Genomic DNA, 17083 nt, shown 5'->3' with positions numbered 1-17083 from the left:
ACGGGCTTAGTTGCTCTGTGGCATTCCCCGACCAGGGATCAAACCCGTGTTCCCTGCATTGGCAGGTGGATGCTTAACCACTGCGTCACCAGGGGAGTCCCATTTTTACTGTTTTGTGTCTTTCTTCTGTGTTACAAAATCTTATGTTGATAAAGTAATTACCACACAAAGAATAAGTGATTATCCTTATTTTAATAAAAATAATATTAAATAGAATTAGTAGACGTGCCCTTACTTGTATGATAGCAAATCTAGCAGTCTCAAATGGTTGTAAAGTTAGTCCTTGAATAATACCTCTGTTTTCTGAGGTCAGTGTTTTATTTTTATTTATTTTTTACTGCTAGACGTTGAAAGTTATCTTAATTGCTCACCTTTTCACTTTTATCTGGGAGACTGTAACAGTTGTTTTTGGTCAACAGTCAGCATTACTGATGACCTTGTATATATCAATTTATAAGAGAGAAATATTTTCAAGTATTCATATGTTCTCAGTAAATAAGATGGCACTGTTTAGTACTTGACTAGCTTCCTTTCTTTTATGAAGGTATGAAAACAAACTATAATTCTTTATATGATTGCTATAACAAATCAAGAAACTAATATAGTTTTTTTAATGGTATTATAGGTTCATGAAAGCTTTAAGTTATGCTTCGCTAGATAAAGAAGATTTATTAAGTCCTATTAACCAAAATACCCTGCAGCGATCCTCCTCAGTGAGGTCCATGGTGTCCAGTGCAACATATGGTAGCTCAGATGACTATATTGGTCTTGCTCTTCCAGTAGACATCAATGATATATTCCAGGTATCATAAATTCTATTGTTTTCTTATGAGTTGGTTTACGTTTTTTTTCATATTCTATAACTGCTTACTAGAAATTATAATTTAGAGCAAATACTAATTTGGGGGAAGGTGGTATTTTTAGGCAGTGTTATTTAAAGAAATTTTACCATGAGAATTATTTCACCTTTCTCAACTATTCTTTACTCTTTTATTTAGCATCTCTAAGTCCCCAGCACATTATCCTTCTCCTCACACTAAATCAGCATCTTGTTTGATTTCTTTATCAGTATATTCTCTATAGAAATTTTAATGCCTAATCTTGCTTTTTAGTCACACTTGATTTATTCTTTATTGTTTTTTTTAATTGAGATGTAACTGACATATAACATTGTGTAAGTTTGAAATGTACAACGTATTCCTTGTTTTATTTAATCCTTGATCCTATTTATCCCAAACATGGCAGCCACATGTTGTGCTAATCCCACAAAATACTCACAAATCTCTAGAAGGTAGATAGTACTAAAGAATACACATTTGTTTAGAAGTCTAAAAACATTTTAGATAAATTCTAAAATAATTATTTTAATATCCATTTAAGTCACCAAGAATAGATAAGGACCTTAAGGGTTTTATGCTTTTTTGTCAAGTTTTGGTGATTTAACCTTCTTCAGTATCTTTTCATTATAGGTTCATGTGCTATAGTAATTCTGTTTAAATTACATTTCATTTAATTTTGCTAATATACATAAAGTGGATTTTTATAACAGGACTTACCATGACATATCTATTTTAGGTAAAGGATATTCCCTATTTTCAGGCAAAAAACGTACCTCCACATGATGATCGAGGTGCAAGAGTGTTTGCCCATGATGCAGGAGGTAATGCATGGTTTTTGTTCTCCTCTTTATATTAAAAAGAAAATTCTTTTCAGTAGGATGACACTAAAAATTCAGGTATACTTACTTTTGGGTCAACTTAAAAAATTATAGCAAAATAATTGTTTGAGTCAATTTAAAATTAAACCACAGTATTTTTTTGCGAGAGACTTAAAGTGTTTTTCCAACTAAGTACCAAGCCTCTCAAGAAGACAAAAACCAGATCAGTTGCTTCTGTTTTAAACAAATAATAGGTGAAAAAATTTTAACACTTACACTCATAGGTCTAAGCAACAGCTGTTTGGGGAAAGGAGAGAGAGAAAAATGTACTTATACATTACATGATCTCTCTTTGCTATGAGCTGTGGTATTTTAATTAATATATGCATATCAGCCACAAATTTAAAGCTTTAAAATCTTGATGATTTTTTCTTAACAAGGACATCTTTAGACTCGGAATTATTACTTTTCTTTACACAAATATTAAGAATTGATTACACAAATATTAAGAATTGAAATGATACCTAATTGTATAATCTTAATTTTTTATTTTGTATTTAAAACCCCATATTAAAGTAATATATCTGCTGATGTTAATTATTTTCATAATTTAAAGCAAATTATCCTATTTTTCTCCCCAGTTAAGGTTAGATTTTGAATCATAAAAGGAGTTCTGGTTTTCTTCCCTAATTTCCCTTCTTTAAAATTTCACATAGTTTAAGGCACCTTGAAAGAGGTGTCATTGATACCATCTTCATCAGATTATGTTTTATATTTACTTACGCACAGGTCTTCCATCTGGAACTGGAGGTCTTGTAAAAAACTCTTTTCACTTGCTACGACAGCAGATGAGTCTTACAGAAATAATGAATTCAATCCATTCAGATGCTTCTCTGTTTTTAGAAAGCACAGAAGACACTGGACTACAGGAACATACAGATGATAACTGCCTTTATTGTGTCTGTATTGAAATTCTGGGTTTCCAGCCCAGTAACCAACTGAGTGCAATATGTAGTCATTCAGGTGAGTGATTATGTCCTTCAAGATGAATCCACCTGCCTTTGAATCTGCTCCAGTCACAAGGCATCTCCCAGCCCTATTGATCATCCCTCTTAATCCATTCTCATTACCTCAGCCTTAGTACAGTCACTCAGCATCTCCCTGTGGGAATGTTAGTAAGTTTGTCTCCAGTTTTTTCCCCTTCCAATTCATCTTTCATACTACTGCCTTGGATTAGGCTGTTGACAGTTTTTTTTACTGCCTATTCAGGTCCAGCACACAAGACTCTTTGTGTGATCTGTCTACTGTTTTTTTTTTTTTTTTTTTACCATTCTCCTATCTTATAATTGATACACCGCTACTGACTGACTAGATGTTTTTTGAACAGACTGTGCTCTTTTTCATGGTTCTAGGCATGAAGAGTGTGTTTTCCCTACTATTCCCTCTTGTGCCTTCTCCTCCTCACACACATGCAAGCTCACACACAGTCCATTTGGCAAGCCCACCTCATCCTCAGAGTTGGGACTGTTTTATCTTCAAAGCTTTCTCTGACCCTCTTAGTCGGATGTTGACGCTTCTTCCTCTTTACTTTCATTGCTCTTTGTACATAGATCTCTTACGATAATTATTGCTTGTTTTTTGTTGTTGTTGTTGTTGTTGTTGTTTGCAGTATGTGGGCCTCTCACTGTTGTGGCCTCTCCCGTTGTGGAGCGCAGGCTCAGCGGCCATGGCTCACGGGCCCAGCCGCTCCGCGGCATGTGGGATCTTCCCGGACCGGGGCACGAACCTGTGTCCCCTGCATCGGCAGGTGGATTCTCAACCACTGCGCCACCAGGGAAGCCCATGCTTCGTTATTTTTTTCCCTTCTACTCAATAAGTTCCTTCAGGGTATGGTCTGTCATGCCTTTTCATTTTTATTTTCTAATACCCAGCTGTGTACTGCTTTATATACTAGGCACTCAATATGTTTTTGGTGAGGGAGTGAATGAATCAGATCCAGATTCAGCTTTTTTATAAATGTGTGTTTAAAGTATTACTATAGATAGCTTTTCTTGGTGAATATCACTTAGCCACCCTCAAAAAAATCTAGTGATAACCAAAGTTCTGTGGGTCATTCATCCACGTTTCTCCATGGCATTCTGATTCAGAACTTTCCAACTGATGGGTTGCGGCACACTGTTGTACCACATCCACAAATAGAATATGGATGTGCTGAGAGATTAATCCCCTCCATGGTTCCATGCCCCAATCGGGCCTGGGTTTGTCAAACCCTTGGACTAGGCACTTACCACTGTGAACAGTCCTGTCCAGGGACCCAGAGTGCTATAATTATTTTCATTTTCTGAGAGCGAAAGGTTTGGGCATTATTGTTCTGATGTATTGTACACAGTAAAGAAGATGCTATTTTAAATCATTTGTCTATACACTGTTTATGATATTTTAGTTCTTCTAAGTTCTGTTTCTTCATTTACTCATTCAACAAATACTTATGAAGCACTTACTGTGGAGTTTTGCTATGTAAGTGTTTTCTATTTATCAAACAAGAAATAGGGAAGCCAGCCCCCTAATTACCCAGTCACAAGACAGTCCCAGCTAGTTCTAATCCATTTGTGATTACTGAGCTAGTCATCAAGTGGAGTCACACATCAAGTGTGGGACTTGTGGAAGACTTGCTGCAGTCAGCAAGGCTCTCACCTTGACACGGGATCAGAACCCCTCCACCTGTTGTCCTAGTGATACGAAGTGGGGAGGAGAATAACTCTTAATTGGGAAGTGATTACAGTTTACTATTGATACCCCTCTCGGAGGTATGAAGGGAGGCAGGCTAATTGTTAAAAAGTCACCGAACGTCTACGGATTTATGCATTCAACTTAATATTTATTACGCCACTACTATGGATCAGGCATTAAACTAGATGCTAGGAAAACAGTTGAGAGAGAGAAAAATAGAAAGATATTATTCTTATACTCTTTGAGCTCTAATCCAATGGAGAAGGAAATGGATTGACCACTCGATCGATCAGTACACAAATATTAATATAATACTGCATTTGTAACAAGCACCATCAAGGATAGGTACATGGTATTAACAAAGGAATATAACCAAGTAGGCAGATCAAAGAAGAGACTTCCGAAGAATTGCTGTTGAGCTGTGGTTGAAAGAATGAATAGAACCTACCTAAGTGAAGACTGGAGTATAGAGAATTTTGAGAGAGAGGAAGCAGCGTGAGCAAAGGTCTTCTCTGATGGGAGCAAGCATGGGAAGTAGAAAGGACTAAAAAGACACCTGTGGGAATGGAGCTCAGGAAGCAAAGGGAGAGGAAATACAGGATCAGCCTAGAAAAACGGGTAGGGACCAGGTCCTGCAGAGCCCTTCCTACCCAAAGTGTGGTCAGCGGACCAGCAACATCAGCATCACCTGAGCATTTATTAGAAATGCAGACTCTGCCCCACACACAGAATCAGAATCGGCATTTTAACAAGATGCCCAGGTTATTCATGTACACATTAATGTTTGAGAAGCACTGGTATCAGCCATATTAAGTATTTTGTGTATCAGAAAGGAGATGTCTTTTTTTTCCATGGCAGATAATTAAAAAATAGTTCCTCTACTATTTTTTTAAATTGAAGCATAGATAATTTACAATATTTGTGTTACTTTCAAGTGTACAGCAAAGTGATTCAGTTATGTGTGTGTGTGTATATTCTCTTCCAGATGCTTTTCCATCGTAGGTTATTACAAGATATTGAATATAGTTCTCTATGCTATACAGTAGGCCCTTGTTGTTTACCTATTTTATATATAATAGTGTGTATATATTAATCCCAAACTCCTAATTTATCCCCCCTGCCATCCCCTTTGGTAACCATTGTTTGTTTTCTATGTCTGTGAGTCTATTTCTGTTTTGTAAATAAGTTCATTTGTATCATTTTTAGATTCCACATGTAAGTGGTACCATATATTTGTCTTTCTCTTTCTGACTTAATATGATAATCTCTAGGTCCATCCATGTTGCTGCAAATGGCATTATTTCATTCATTTTCATGGGTGAATAATATTCCATCTTCTTTATCCATTCATCTGTTGATGGACATTTAGGTTGCTTCCATGTCTTGGCTATTGTAAATAGTGCTGCTATGAACATTGGGGTGCATTGTATCTTTTCCAATTAGAGTTTTCTCCGGATATATGCCCAGGAGTGGGATTGCAGGATCACATGGTGACTCTGTTTTTAGTTTTTTAAGGAACCTCCATACCATTCTCCGTAGTGGCTGCACCAATTTACATTCTCACCAACAATGTAGGAGCATTCCTATTTCTTCACACCGTCTCCAGCATTTACTGTTTGTAGACTTTTTAATGATGGCCATTCTGACTGGTGTGAAGTGATACCTTGTAGTTTTCATTTGCATTTCTCTAATAATTAGTGATATTGAGCATCTTTTCATGTGCCTGTTGGCCTTTTCATGGCCATCTGTATGTCTTCTTTGGAGAAATGTTTATTTAGGTCTTCTGCCCATTTTTTGATTGGGTTGTTTGGGTGTTTTTTTGTTTTTTTTTTTTGATACTGAGCTGTATGAGCTGTTTGTATATTTTGGAAATTAATCCCCTGTCAGTAGCATTGTTTGCAAATATTTTCTCGCAGTCCCTAAGTTGTCATTTTGTTTATGGGGTGTTTTTTTGTTTTGTTTTTTGGGTTTTGTTTTGTTTTGTTTTTTTGCTGTGCAGAAGCTTTTAAGTTTAATTAGGTTTATTTTTGTTTTTATTTCAGTTACTCTAGGAGGCAGATCCAAAAAAATACTACTGTAATTTATGTCAAAGAGTGTTCTGCCTCTGTTTTCTTCTAGGAGTTTAGGTCTTTAATCCATTTTGTGTTTATTTTTGTATATGGTGCCAGAGAATGTTCTAATTTCATTCTTTTACATGTAGCTGTCCAGTTTTTCCAGCACCACTTATTGAAGAGGCTTTCTTTTCCCCATTGTGTATTCTTGCCTCCTTTCTCGTAGATGAATTGACCATAAGTGCATGGGTTTATTTCTGGGCCCTCTATTCTGTTCCCTTTATCTCTATGTTATATATCTGTTTTTGTGCCAGTACCATATTGTTTTGATTACTGTAGCCTTGTAGTTATTGTCTGAAGTTATCCCTCTACTATGTAATGATCATTTTAAAGGGATGTCAGGACTCGAACACAAGACTTTTCATTCTTGGAAACTTTCAGCCTGGTGGTAGTGTTGGTAGTGGTAGTTGTTCAAAAAATGTTAAAGCTCAGTGGAAAGGCTATTAGGATATTTCCTAACATTTTATTCTGTGTCTACCACCTTCACAGATACTTGTGCATTGTATTGTTTAGTGTGCAATACAACATGTTGGCCTTTCAACATTTAGTATTATATGTTTCTTTTGGGTCCACTTTTATGTATACCACCACATTTGCCCTAGTGTAGCTAACCAACTGAGTGGGAAACCTTCTAAGTGTTTTAGACCAGTCCATCTGTGAAAGAGAGAGCACTGGAAAAAAAATCAGCCAACTATAAAAGATAATGGCAAGAGATCAGTTTGAATGTCTAGGTTATTAAACTGACAAATTTGTGAGGAGTGGGTAGAAACTACATGGGGTAGGGGAGGGCCCTAAAGAGACATTGGTGGTTTTCCAAATTATTTTAGCTGCAAAACCCATGTTTCAATCAAAATCTATACAAAAGCTCAGTGGTATGCAGATGAGGGTGTAAGGGGAGCAGTGGGGTGGCACCCCATCTACTGGCCTTGCCCAAGTATAAAGTTGGGGGTAGAGGAGGCTAGGGAATACCAGGGCTTCAAGAAACACTGAAGACCCCTGGTGTAAACATAGCAGAGCGTGAGTTTTGGTATCAAGGAGACTTAGGCTCAAAGCCAAACTTTTCCATCTTATTAGTTATCTGATCTTGGGCAATCTACTTAGTTTCACTGAGCTTTACTTTTATTAATTTTTTCTTAAATCTCTAAATAGGAATAATGATACCTGCCTTATGGTGTGGTTTTGGTACTTACTAACATGTAAGATTAACATTCAGTAGGCTCTCCGTTAATGGTAACTCACACTAAGCTGTTTATGTTAGAAATAATATTCTCTCATAAATTCTGATAGTTCAGTTAGAATGATCTTACTGTGCTCCTAAGGAAAATCTCCTTGTTCATTTCATTTTACATCCCTGCTGCCAAGGGGAATTGGTGATCAGGTGGGTATATCTACCAGAGACAGAGCTCCTCACAGAAATTCTTAATGTTTTTCATAAAGAATTGTTTCAGCATTTCAGATAAGCTATTTGGCGACTTGACTACTTTCTGATAGGAAAAATTTAGCTTATGATTTTTCTGAATTAACCCATATGGACTTATGTAATTTTTTTGCTTAGAGCTTTTTGTTCTTTCCCACCTATAGTGGCTGGAGTCAGCCTTATGCCCAGATACAGGGAATAAAGAAGGTATCCAGTTTCTTAGAGTCTGGTCTGTCCTGTGCTTCATGTCTCCATTTTTAATTAAAAGATAAAATAAAGCTGAGCTAGAATATTGTTAATTAAAAAGAGAGGAAGCAGTAAAAGCAAACAACTACAGTGAAGAAGCTAAACATCAATCACATAGATAAAATGGTTCAGTTTATGGACATAATGCTTCATCCAAATTAAAAATAATCTTGAAATAAAATGTGTTGAGTAAAATTGTAAGTATCATTGCATTGAATACTTTTTAAGAGAAGATAGAAAATAAAGGTCCCTAAAAGTCAGTATCATCAATATATAGCATGCACGGTTTTGCCTTCAGCAGAGTCCTAGACATTACCTTCCATGCATAAGGAGAAGGCGGCCAACTAGCTGTTCCTTTTCCAGTTTCAAGAATTTTTGGTTCTCCTTATCCTGCCAATTTATAAATAGTGCCTATATTCTACCCACTTGTTCTCTAAAGTTTCCATTTAGCACATGTAATTATTTCATTAAAAAATTTTATTTATATGGTTTATAGCAGGTTTCACACACAAAAAATACCCCATGTAGTAAAAGCCTTCTGTTATCACTATACTTAGGATGCTTTTTCACATCTTCCAATGGGAGAAACTAGTTCTTTTGGCCTGGCTTAGTTAGAGGCATGATTTTTTTTTTTTTTTTTAATGAGAATGAATGATATCTTTAGAAATAAGATGTGGTTGTAACAGGTTAGAAATGTTAGGAGTCATCACTGGTTGAAGGTGAGGCTGAAATGAATTACTTTATAACTTTTCAGAAACATGTTGATTAAAAGAAGTATAATTTTCTTATTGTTCCTTGCACTGGAATATTTTGTCATTTTACTCCCTGGGAAGCTCATCAACTGAGTCTAAAATAACATAGTCATCTCTTACCTGGTTATTCAGCATTGCTGGTTTTTAAGTACATCGTTAGTTCTCAGATCTTGTGGCAGTAGTTTTATATTTTAAATCAATGTATAATTTAAATACCTTACATTACTTTTAAGTGCCTGACAGATGCTTGATTTCCTTAATATTATTAAAGCTATGCTAAATTGATTTTCTGAGGAACCAAAGCATATTCCGCTTAGTACTATGTAAATATTAATCTTAGGAAGTGCTTAAAGATGAGATGAGGTGGTGATATCTATTCTGTTGAAAACAGCACAGGGAGAGGTAGTGTGTGTTTACATTGGTCTAGTTTCCTGGACTTTTTAAAAAGCTTTTTTAAAAGCTCTTTTTAATACTCTAGCAATGTGTTGTAGTGGAAAGAGAACTGAACTAGCTATCAAGAGGTCTCACCTTCTGGCTGAGTGTGTCTCTTCTCTCTAAATCTCTTTTGTAGCTACTGAGGTTGCATGATTTTCTGGGTTGCCCAATGTTACTTCCTGAAAGGATAACCAAAGACTTTCTGATTTCCATTTGCTCTAATCACTTAAAGTGCTCAGGAAATTTTTAAATAAAAAATATTGATGTCATTTTAACAGCACTAAGATGTTTGGTTGACCTTAAAATTCCATCTAGGAGTATACCTTAGCAATGCATGGGTAGTATAGTAAATTTAACTCTAAGGAAGGAACTGATAAGCCCAGGGAACTGTGATTCTAATATTGGTAATTATTAAATGGTGGGAACAGCAAGTGATGGAATAATAGATACAGTATAATCCCACTTATACACCAAAAGAGCAAGAAAGAGAAATTTAAAATAGCAAATATCTGAATTTTTATATATTTAAGAGAGGGGTATTTAGTTTGGGGGTGGGAGGGATGGGAGAGAGGGGGTAGATAAGGTACCTTCATTTTTTATTCTGTATACATCTTTATTTGAATTCTTTAAATAAACACATATTTATGTTTTTTTATAATTTAGGAGTATAAAATTTTATGTATAACTGTCTTTAGAATTTAACAAATTTTACTATCTGAGTGGTGTGAATTTACTTTGAAAATCTTCATCCGGGAAAATAATTATTGAAGACTGGAAAGAAATGACAAGGAATCATCTCTTCTGTAGTATACAGTGCAAGCATAGGAATTAAGCCATTATGATCTGTTAATTGATTTAATTTTTTCTTCAGACCTTCGAGACATTCCATATTCTGAATGGTGTGAGCAGACTATCCATAATCCCTTAGAAGTAGTTCCCTCTAAATTTTCGGGCATTTCTGGATGCAGTGATGGAGTGTCTCAAGAAGGATCAGCCAGCAGCACCAAAAGCACAGAATTGCTACTAGGTAGGTTTTCAGATTTAAATCCAAGCCCTGTTAATATAACTATACTTAGTCTGTTGTAGATACATACTGTTAATTAAAGTTGTCTCATAACTATGACAAGTCAGTTTTACTGAGGTGTGTTTAGATAACTGTTGCACCTATATCAGCTGCTGTTACATACCCTCTTAGCTATCTGCTTTCATTAGAAAGAATTTTGCTCCCAAAATGATTGGCAGGTCATGTGCAATTTATCTCAGTTTTATATCTTTGGTAGAGTTGAAAAAACAAATTCCATGAGTTATAATAATTTTCTATTGTGATATAGATAAAATATTTTAATCTTCTCTTCAGGTGTTAAAACAATTCCAGATGATACACCAATGTGCCGTATACTCCTTCGCAAAGAAGTTCTGAGATTAGTCATTAATTTGAGTAGTTCAGTTTCAACTAAATGTCATGAAACTGGGCTTTTAACGTAAGTAAGCTATGAGCATGAGTATTCTTTGTTCTGCTTTTTATGGTGAAAAAGATATTTGAAATACTTCAAAAGTTAGACTAATTAGCTTACATCAGTGGTTCTCAACTGCATGGCATATCTGAGTGAGACTAGATTTTCTTTACATACGTCAACCAAACTAACATACGGTTACAAATTGAATGCAGAGGCAGGTATGTGAATCCAGCTATCTTCTATTCAGCCAGACTTTAAAGAGATCTGTAAAAATGTTAAACAATACCAATCTTCTCACATTTTTAGTTTTGGAAAATATAGTTTTTTTTCATTAAAGTATATGTATTTATGTTAACATGTAATAATTTTATTTTTTAAATGAATTAATAAATATTTTGAAATTTTCTCAATTTTACTTTCTTATATGGTAATTATTGATGGCTGTCACCCACAAAAAAATAAGATTTGTGGGGTTCTCAGTAATTTTTAAGAAAGTAGGGGTATCCTGAGACCATAAAGCTTAAGAAAAGCTGGCATACATAAAAATAAGTGATATTTTCTTGGTTTAATTTTTCCCTATTTTTACTCCTCTTTTAATAGAAGTTGCAGAATTTTTATTGCTTTCCTAAATCACAGCAACATGATAAAAGAAAATTCAAGCAATCTTCAACATCTTTGATTTGCACTATTTAAAGCAGTGGTCCTCAAAAAAAAAAAAAAAAAAATGCACCTCAAGGTCTCCTGTAGGGCTTTACAAAATATAGTAACACAGATGCCAGGGTCCCACTGCAGACCTCCTGGCCAGAAGCTCTAAGTATAATGTGTCCTTAATCTGTGTATTACCCCACACCACGACTGACTCTGAGATGCTGTGCCAGCTAAAAGCCACTGTTAAAGGTTGAAAGATATATAGAGAGAGCCCAGTCAAGGATATTAATAATTTCAGTCTAACTTTAAAAACTTATTTCTATTTTAAAACTTAGTTTTGGAAATACTTGGGTTATCCTAGCCTGATAAATGAATTTTGTAATTTGTCATGCCAGTGAAAAAGAATATTTCTAACTTTCCAAGAAGTATTTGTGTTTTTATCATTTTAAGAGATAATCCCAAACTTAAAATAGCTAATGTAAGTATGAGGTAGGAATATTTACTATTTTATATTCTTATGCCATCACCCAGATATGCCACTTAATCAGTATCTGGAGGAAAAAGATATTTTAAAAGTGATATTTTGAAAGAAAATAGCAAAGTCATTATTATAATTTTTATCACATCTAGTCTTTTCTTTCATTTTAGAATTAAGGAGAAGTATCCTCAAACATTTGATGACATATGCCTTTACTCTGAGGTTTCCCATTTGCTGTCACACTGCACATTTAGACTTCCGTGTCGGAGGTTCATACAAGAATTATTTCAGGATGTACAGTTTTTACAAGTAAGTAGGATTTGTACTTTTGAACTTTCTTTCAAAAATAATTCTCTTTGAATTAAGTTAAAAGAGATTATATCTGTTGATACACTAGAAAGTCATTAATAATTTACCACTTCTTTTCTAGATGCATGAAGAAGCAGAGGCTGTCTTGGCAACACCACCAAAGCAACCTATAGTTGATACATCTGTTGAATCCTGACCTCATATTTATGATGTATATAGATGTATACTATATATATTCATATTTGTGGACTTCTAAAAGCCTCAGAAAATGCCGATTGACTGGGCAGCAAAGATAGGAGTATCTTCTATATGCTGTTCCAGCAATTACTGGTACATGAGCAGTTGGAACTGCGGACTTCCGTAACCGAGACAACTTCCTCTCTTCCCCCGTTGAGCCCTTTTGGGGGGTTCATTGTTCATTACCACAGTTTTGAGTTTTAGTTACCATTGTATGCAAGAGCCAAGCACTGAATACCTACATAGGTTTTCTATTTTTTCATTTTAAGAGCATAATAACAGTGGAACAATAATAAGATATGCAGAAGCACCCTTCACACCGTTATTTCTGAATTCTTTTTTTAGGGTAAATATAAAGATGCCTTGTTTGTTAACTAATTTGTGGAAACTAGGAATCAGTGTCTCTGAGGCTGCGTCCTATTAGCACAATGGGGTGTGCTGTAACTGCTGGTATTAGAGGGGGATCTTTGGCCCTTCCACTTTTTTCTTCATGTTTATAACACTACTTCAGAGGTTTGTAACCTCACAGCGAAAGAAGAGCCTCAACAACCAGGACTTATAAATTATTTTTATGTTACTAGACTTACATAAAGTTTCTTATTTGTTTTCCATCTCTTCAGTTTTGTTGCAATGTGTTATCATAGGCTATTTGAACTAATTAAGGTTTTTCACTACAGTTCCTGATTAAAATCAGAAAATTATTTTATAATTCAAAGTATTTTCCATTCATAGAATGCATATATTTTCAGTGGACTTCCATTTTCATCAGCTTCCCATATCACCATTTTAAACCATAACTTGAACAAGCACTATTAATTTAGACCTAAAGCAAAAGAAAGCATTAAATAAAATCTTGCATCTCTTGAGGAAAAGGTAAGTTTGCCTACAATTTATACATTCCATGGGAAAAGAAAAGCCATAGTTCCTTTTAAAAAATCATTAATGAAACTTACTATTACGATTAAAAATTGTAGTGAAAAGCCTTAAGTACCAAATTTTAAAGCAGCAGTAATTTAATTTTTATATCAGTGTTCTTGTTTTGCACAAACTAAATGCAGTGATAGGTGAGTTTGTGAGTACAGTAATTGCCTTTATCACATTTGCAAAGTTAAGTTGATGAGGGCAAGGTTTTGTTTATTTGTGTGTTTAATTTGTGTATGTCTAAAAATATTTGGAAATCTTTACAGGAATTAAACATATGCAAATTTGTATATAAAAAAGCATGGCCATCCTCATTAGAATGCTTGTAAAATGAAAGGATTCTCTTTTTTGAGGTCTATATATAAATAGAAAAAAAAATCCAGCTGGACTGATTAGGACCCTTTTTTAATTCATTTGTTTAGACCATTTTTACAGTTATGCATCAGCTCTGACACAGTCATAATACATGGATTAATATCTTCCCATATTACAGATCTTTTTTATAATGGGCTTGTTCTTTGAGATCTCTGTAGAGAACCCTGTGAACTAGAAAACGTAACTCACAGAGATTTTTTTTTTTTTTTTTTAATTTACTGGCACTGAAAGTTCCAATTGGGATGAAGCATTTCATCTCACTTCATAACACCTCTTTGACTGCACTTCAGTGAATTGTTCTTATGTGCACTGTGTAGCAACTTACATTATAACAAAGCAGATAAGGGCTGTAAGCTTCTGCTTATGTTAAAAAGTGGTTCTTCAGATTTTCTTTCATAAAATCCAACTGAAGATAAAAAATGCTTTTTTTTTTTTTAACTTTAATTTATCACTGAACCCAAGTGTTTATTTAAATGTCAACAGTACTTCTAAGAACGTTGCCTGTCACCTTGGTCTTTGGTCTTGGATGATTAAACTGCCTTCCAGAGAACCAAATGTCAGAGATACTAGACCAAATAGTGATTAAAAACTCCAAAGGAGGTGATGTAGTAATTTTATTAATAATGGGATTAACATATTTTAGACATTCATTTTAAACACTACCTCAGTTAATATAAAATCTGTGGTTTAATCCCTCAAAAGTTAACAGTAAATTCTTTTTTGTTACACACACACACACACACACACACACACACACACACACATATATCCCCATCCCTGGACCCCACCTCACTCATCCATCCTGAAATGAAGTCTTCGTTACTATTAGCCTGAACAGTTTTTTGGATTATTACTTTGAAAGACGTGTGTATATATCATAATATTTGCCTATAGCACTTAGTTTGGGGAGACAGAGCTTTGTGGTTCTCAGTAATCTAAGAAAAAAAGATGTCTGTACTTAAATGTATAGTGCTATTTGGTTTATCCATGTTTCACTGACAGGTCTAATATGTTTCCTTTAAGTACTTATTTGTATAAAAGTAGACTTCTATGATGAAAAATGCTCACATGCGGTGCCAAGTGATTTACTTAAGTGTTTAAAATATTAAATTATAGCAGAAAAGGTTAGGAATGTTGTCAGTGGTAATAGAAATAATTGAGAAAAGCACCTATATGTAATAGATATTACCAGACTATAAAATACCAAAATAATGTCAATACTGTACTTTTTCAAGATTTTAGAATTAATCTTAGTCCATATAAATTTGTACTACTGGTAATTAATTATTGAATAATTTGGAGGAATTTGGGCAGTTGTGCTGGTTGTAAACTGTGAATTTCTAATTGTAAAGTGAATTGTCATTTCTAATTGAAATTTTTTTCAAGAACAGATCTCAGCTTCACATACTAATAAGTAAATACTGATAAATAAGGAAATTAGAAATTAGTATTTGTAATTAAATATGGTCTAAAATTTCTTACACTTTTACTTCCTATTTATGCTTAGATAGACTTGAGGGGGGAAAAAGTCTTTTCTCCCTAATAAAAAGTTTCTAATGAAGATTGGTAGCATAAGGGCATTCTGTAAGACATTGACTTTGAAAGAGGCTCTTTGAAGGTATATACTTTATTAGGGTGGTTACGCTAACATCAGGTGTATAAGTCCTTTTGAAATGGGGTAGCTTTAATAGTTTTGAGCTCTTTTATCCAGAGCTTGAGGTAATTAAAGCTGAGATTTTCTGGGCATATTACAATGGCAGAGTGTTCAGCAGTGAGGTGGGAATGCTTATTTAGATTTGTCTCCTGCTATTTATTAAATTTTTTTTTCATTCCATTCAGAGGATGCCTTTTATTCCCACATTAAAGCACAGATCATTAAGCAATAAAAAGCAATCAAATTGTCATCCAAATTATAACTGCAGTTACTTTTGCATGGTAAGAGTGAGGTGCTAATTTTGTGTGAGAGGAGCTTTGTAAACTACCTTGGGAAAGGTCCTTTGGAAGTAAGGTTTTTCCCCTTTTGTCCTGTGCTTCCAGTCTGGTCTCAAATTCACAATCCATTGAACATGGGAAAAAAGAAACAGAATTAATTGAGAGTTTTATGAGAAGAGCTGTTGGAATAAAAGAACATTTCACATTTTCCAAAACGTAAGTTGGGAAAGGTCTCCCTTGTCTCCCCATTCAGGGAATACATTATTACCAGCTTCATTTCAAGAGTATCACTACAGTGAGAGTTTGATTATAAAAGCATACCGGTAAAATTAATAGCAGTGCTTATCAGACAATATTGAAATCTGTGAGAATCTTTCTAGGAGCATTTGTTTTTTCTTTTAGGTTCCCAGGGTAGTTTTCATTCATAGTAGTGTTTTATGACTCACACAGAATGTGGATTTTCTCCCCTTTAGAGTATTTTTGTAATATAGGTGGATAGCTATGCCACAGCATGCATAAATTGCACATTTTGTTTGACCTTCTTTATAAAATATTTAATTTGAAAAATATAATTTATGCCAAAAAAGTATATCTTGTAATTTTGCCACTAAATAGGTTGATTTAGCACAAAATGCAAAGTCTTGGGGCAAAGGAGGGGGGAGATTAAAACTTTCATAGATAATAGTTGAAAAATGTTCCATTATTGGCCTGTCAGAAACCCTAAAGCTGCATTGTAAAACAAATGGTGTAAATTAGTTTTGAAAAGTGGTAAGGGATTGTGAAAAAAATCTAACTTAATGCTCCCTAACCACAAAATTTTCTTTTTTATTTAGTAATACGCTGCTACATATTTGGAGGTTCTGGTGTTTGTAGGTCACTGAACAGACATTGAAATCTGATTTATATTGTATAACTGTAACATAGAAAGAAAAAGTATTTATATATTTTCCGTAAGAATATTTCATTGAGTTGTGTATAATTTAAATAAGGTTTGTCCTCTAATGGTTTTGCTCACCTTGATTTTTTTTTGTGGTTTTCTTGTTTTTGTATAATGTGTACAGTTTTATGTCAAGGGCATTAAAAGCCTCCTGAAGCATAATCTTATCAAAGGGATACATTCTTAATAAAATGTACTTAAAAATTCTTAAACTTGTGTCATTCTATTTGAAATTTTGAAACCATCAGTGTTGATTTATGGACCACTGAGGCTGGTAAAAGTGACTTTTAGGTACCATAGATAAGAATCTGGTTCAGTAACACATAGCGGCTTGTTCCAAATGTTTTAAAATAGCTATTTATACTTTCTAAACACTTCATAATCTAATCAAATATCTTTACAGTTTTTATTTTTTAACCGCAGTTTATTGTAAAGGGTTTG

General features: G+C 34.3%; 1 protein-coding gene across 10 annotated transcripts in view; it reads left to right on the top strand.

The window, feature by feature from the left end:
* RICTOR (RPTOR independent companion of MTOR complex 2) overlaps positions 1 to 16848 on the top strand; it is a 124511-nt gene extending 107663 nt beyond the window's left edge. For 5 of the 10 annotated variants that reach the window (XM_007108189.4, XM_007108187.4, XM_028492873.2 and 2 more), the window contains 7 exons: positions 626 to 803; positions 1576 to 1660; positions 2447 to 2680; positions 10220 to 10375; positions 10706 to 10829; positions 12102 to 12240; positions 12362 to 16848. In XM_007108189.4, the coding sequence (XP_007108251.1) occupies positions 626 to 803; positions 1576 to 1660; positions 2447 to 2680; positions 10220 to 10375; positions 10706 to 10829; positions 12102 to 12240; positions 12362 to 12436 (991 nt within the window). In that variant the 3' untranslated portion in view covers positions 12437 to 16848. Of the gene's footprint in view, positions 1 to 625; positions 804 to 1575; positions 1661 to 2446; positions 2681 to 10219; positions 10376 to 10705; positions 10830 to 12101; positions 12241 to 12361 lie in introns of those variants that run through there. The other 5 variants (XM_007108191.4, XM_007108190.4, XM_055086529.1 and 2 more) reach the window with 4 other exon arrangements.
* Positions 16849 to 17083: the final 235 nt, after the last annotated feature.

The sequence above is a fragment of the Physeter macrocephalus genome, chromosome 8 (assembly GCF_002837175.3).
Source record: "Physeter macrocephalus isolate SW-GA chromosome 8, ASM283717v5, whole genome shotgun sequence".
In the NCBI taxonomy this organism is placed as follows: Eukaryota; Metazoa; Chordata; class Mammalia; order Artiodactyla; family Physeteridae; genus Physeter; species Physeter macrocephalus.
The sequence above is the reverse complement of the archived record's forward strand: the minus strand, read 5'-3'. Positions and strand labels throughout refer to the sequence as shown.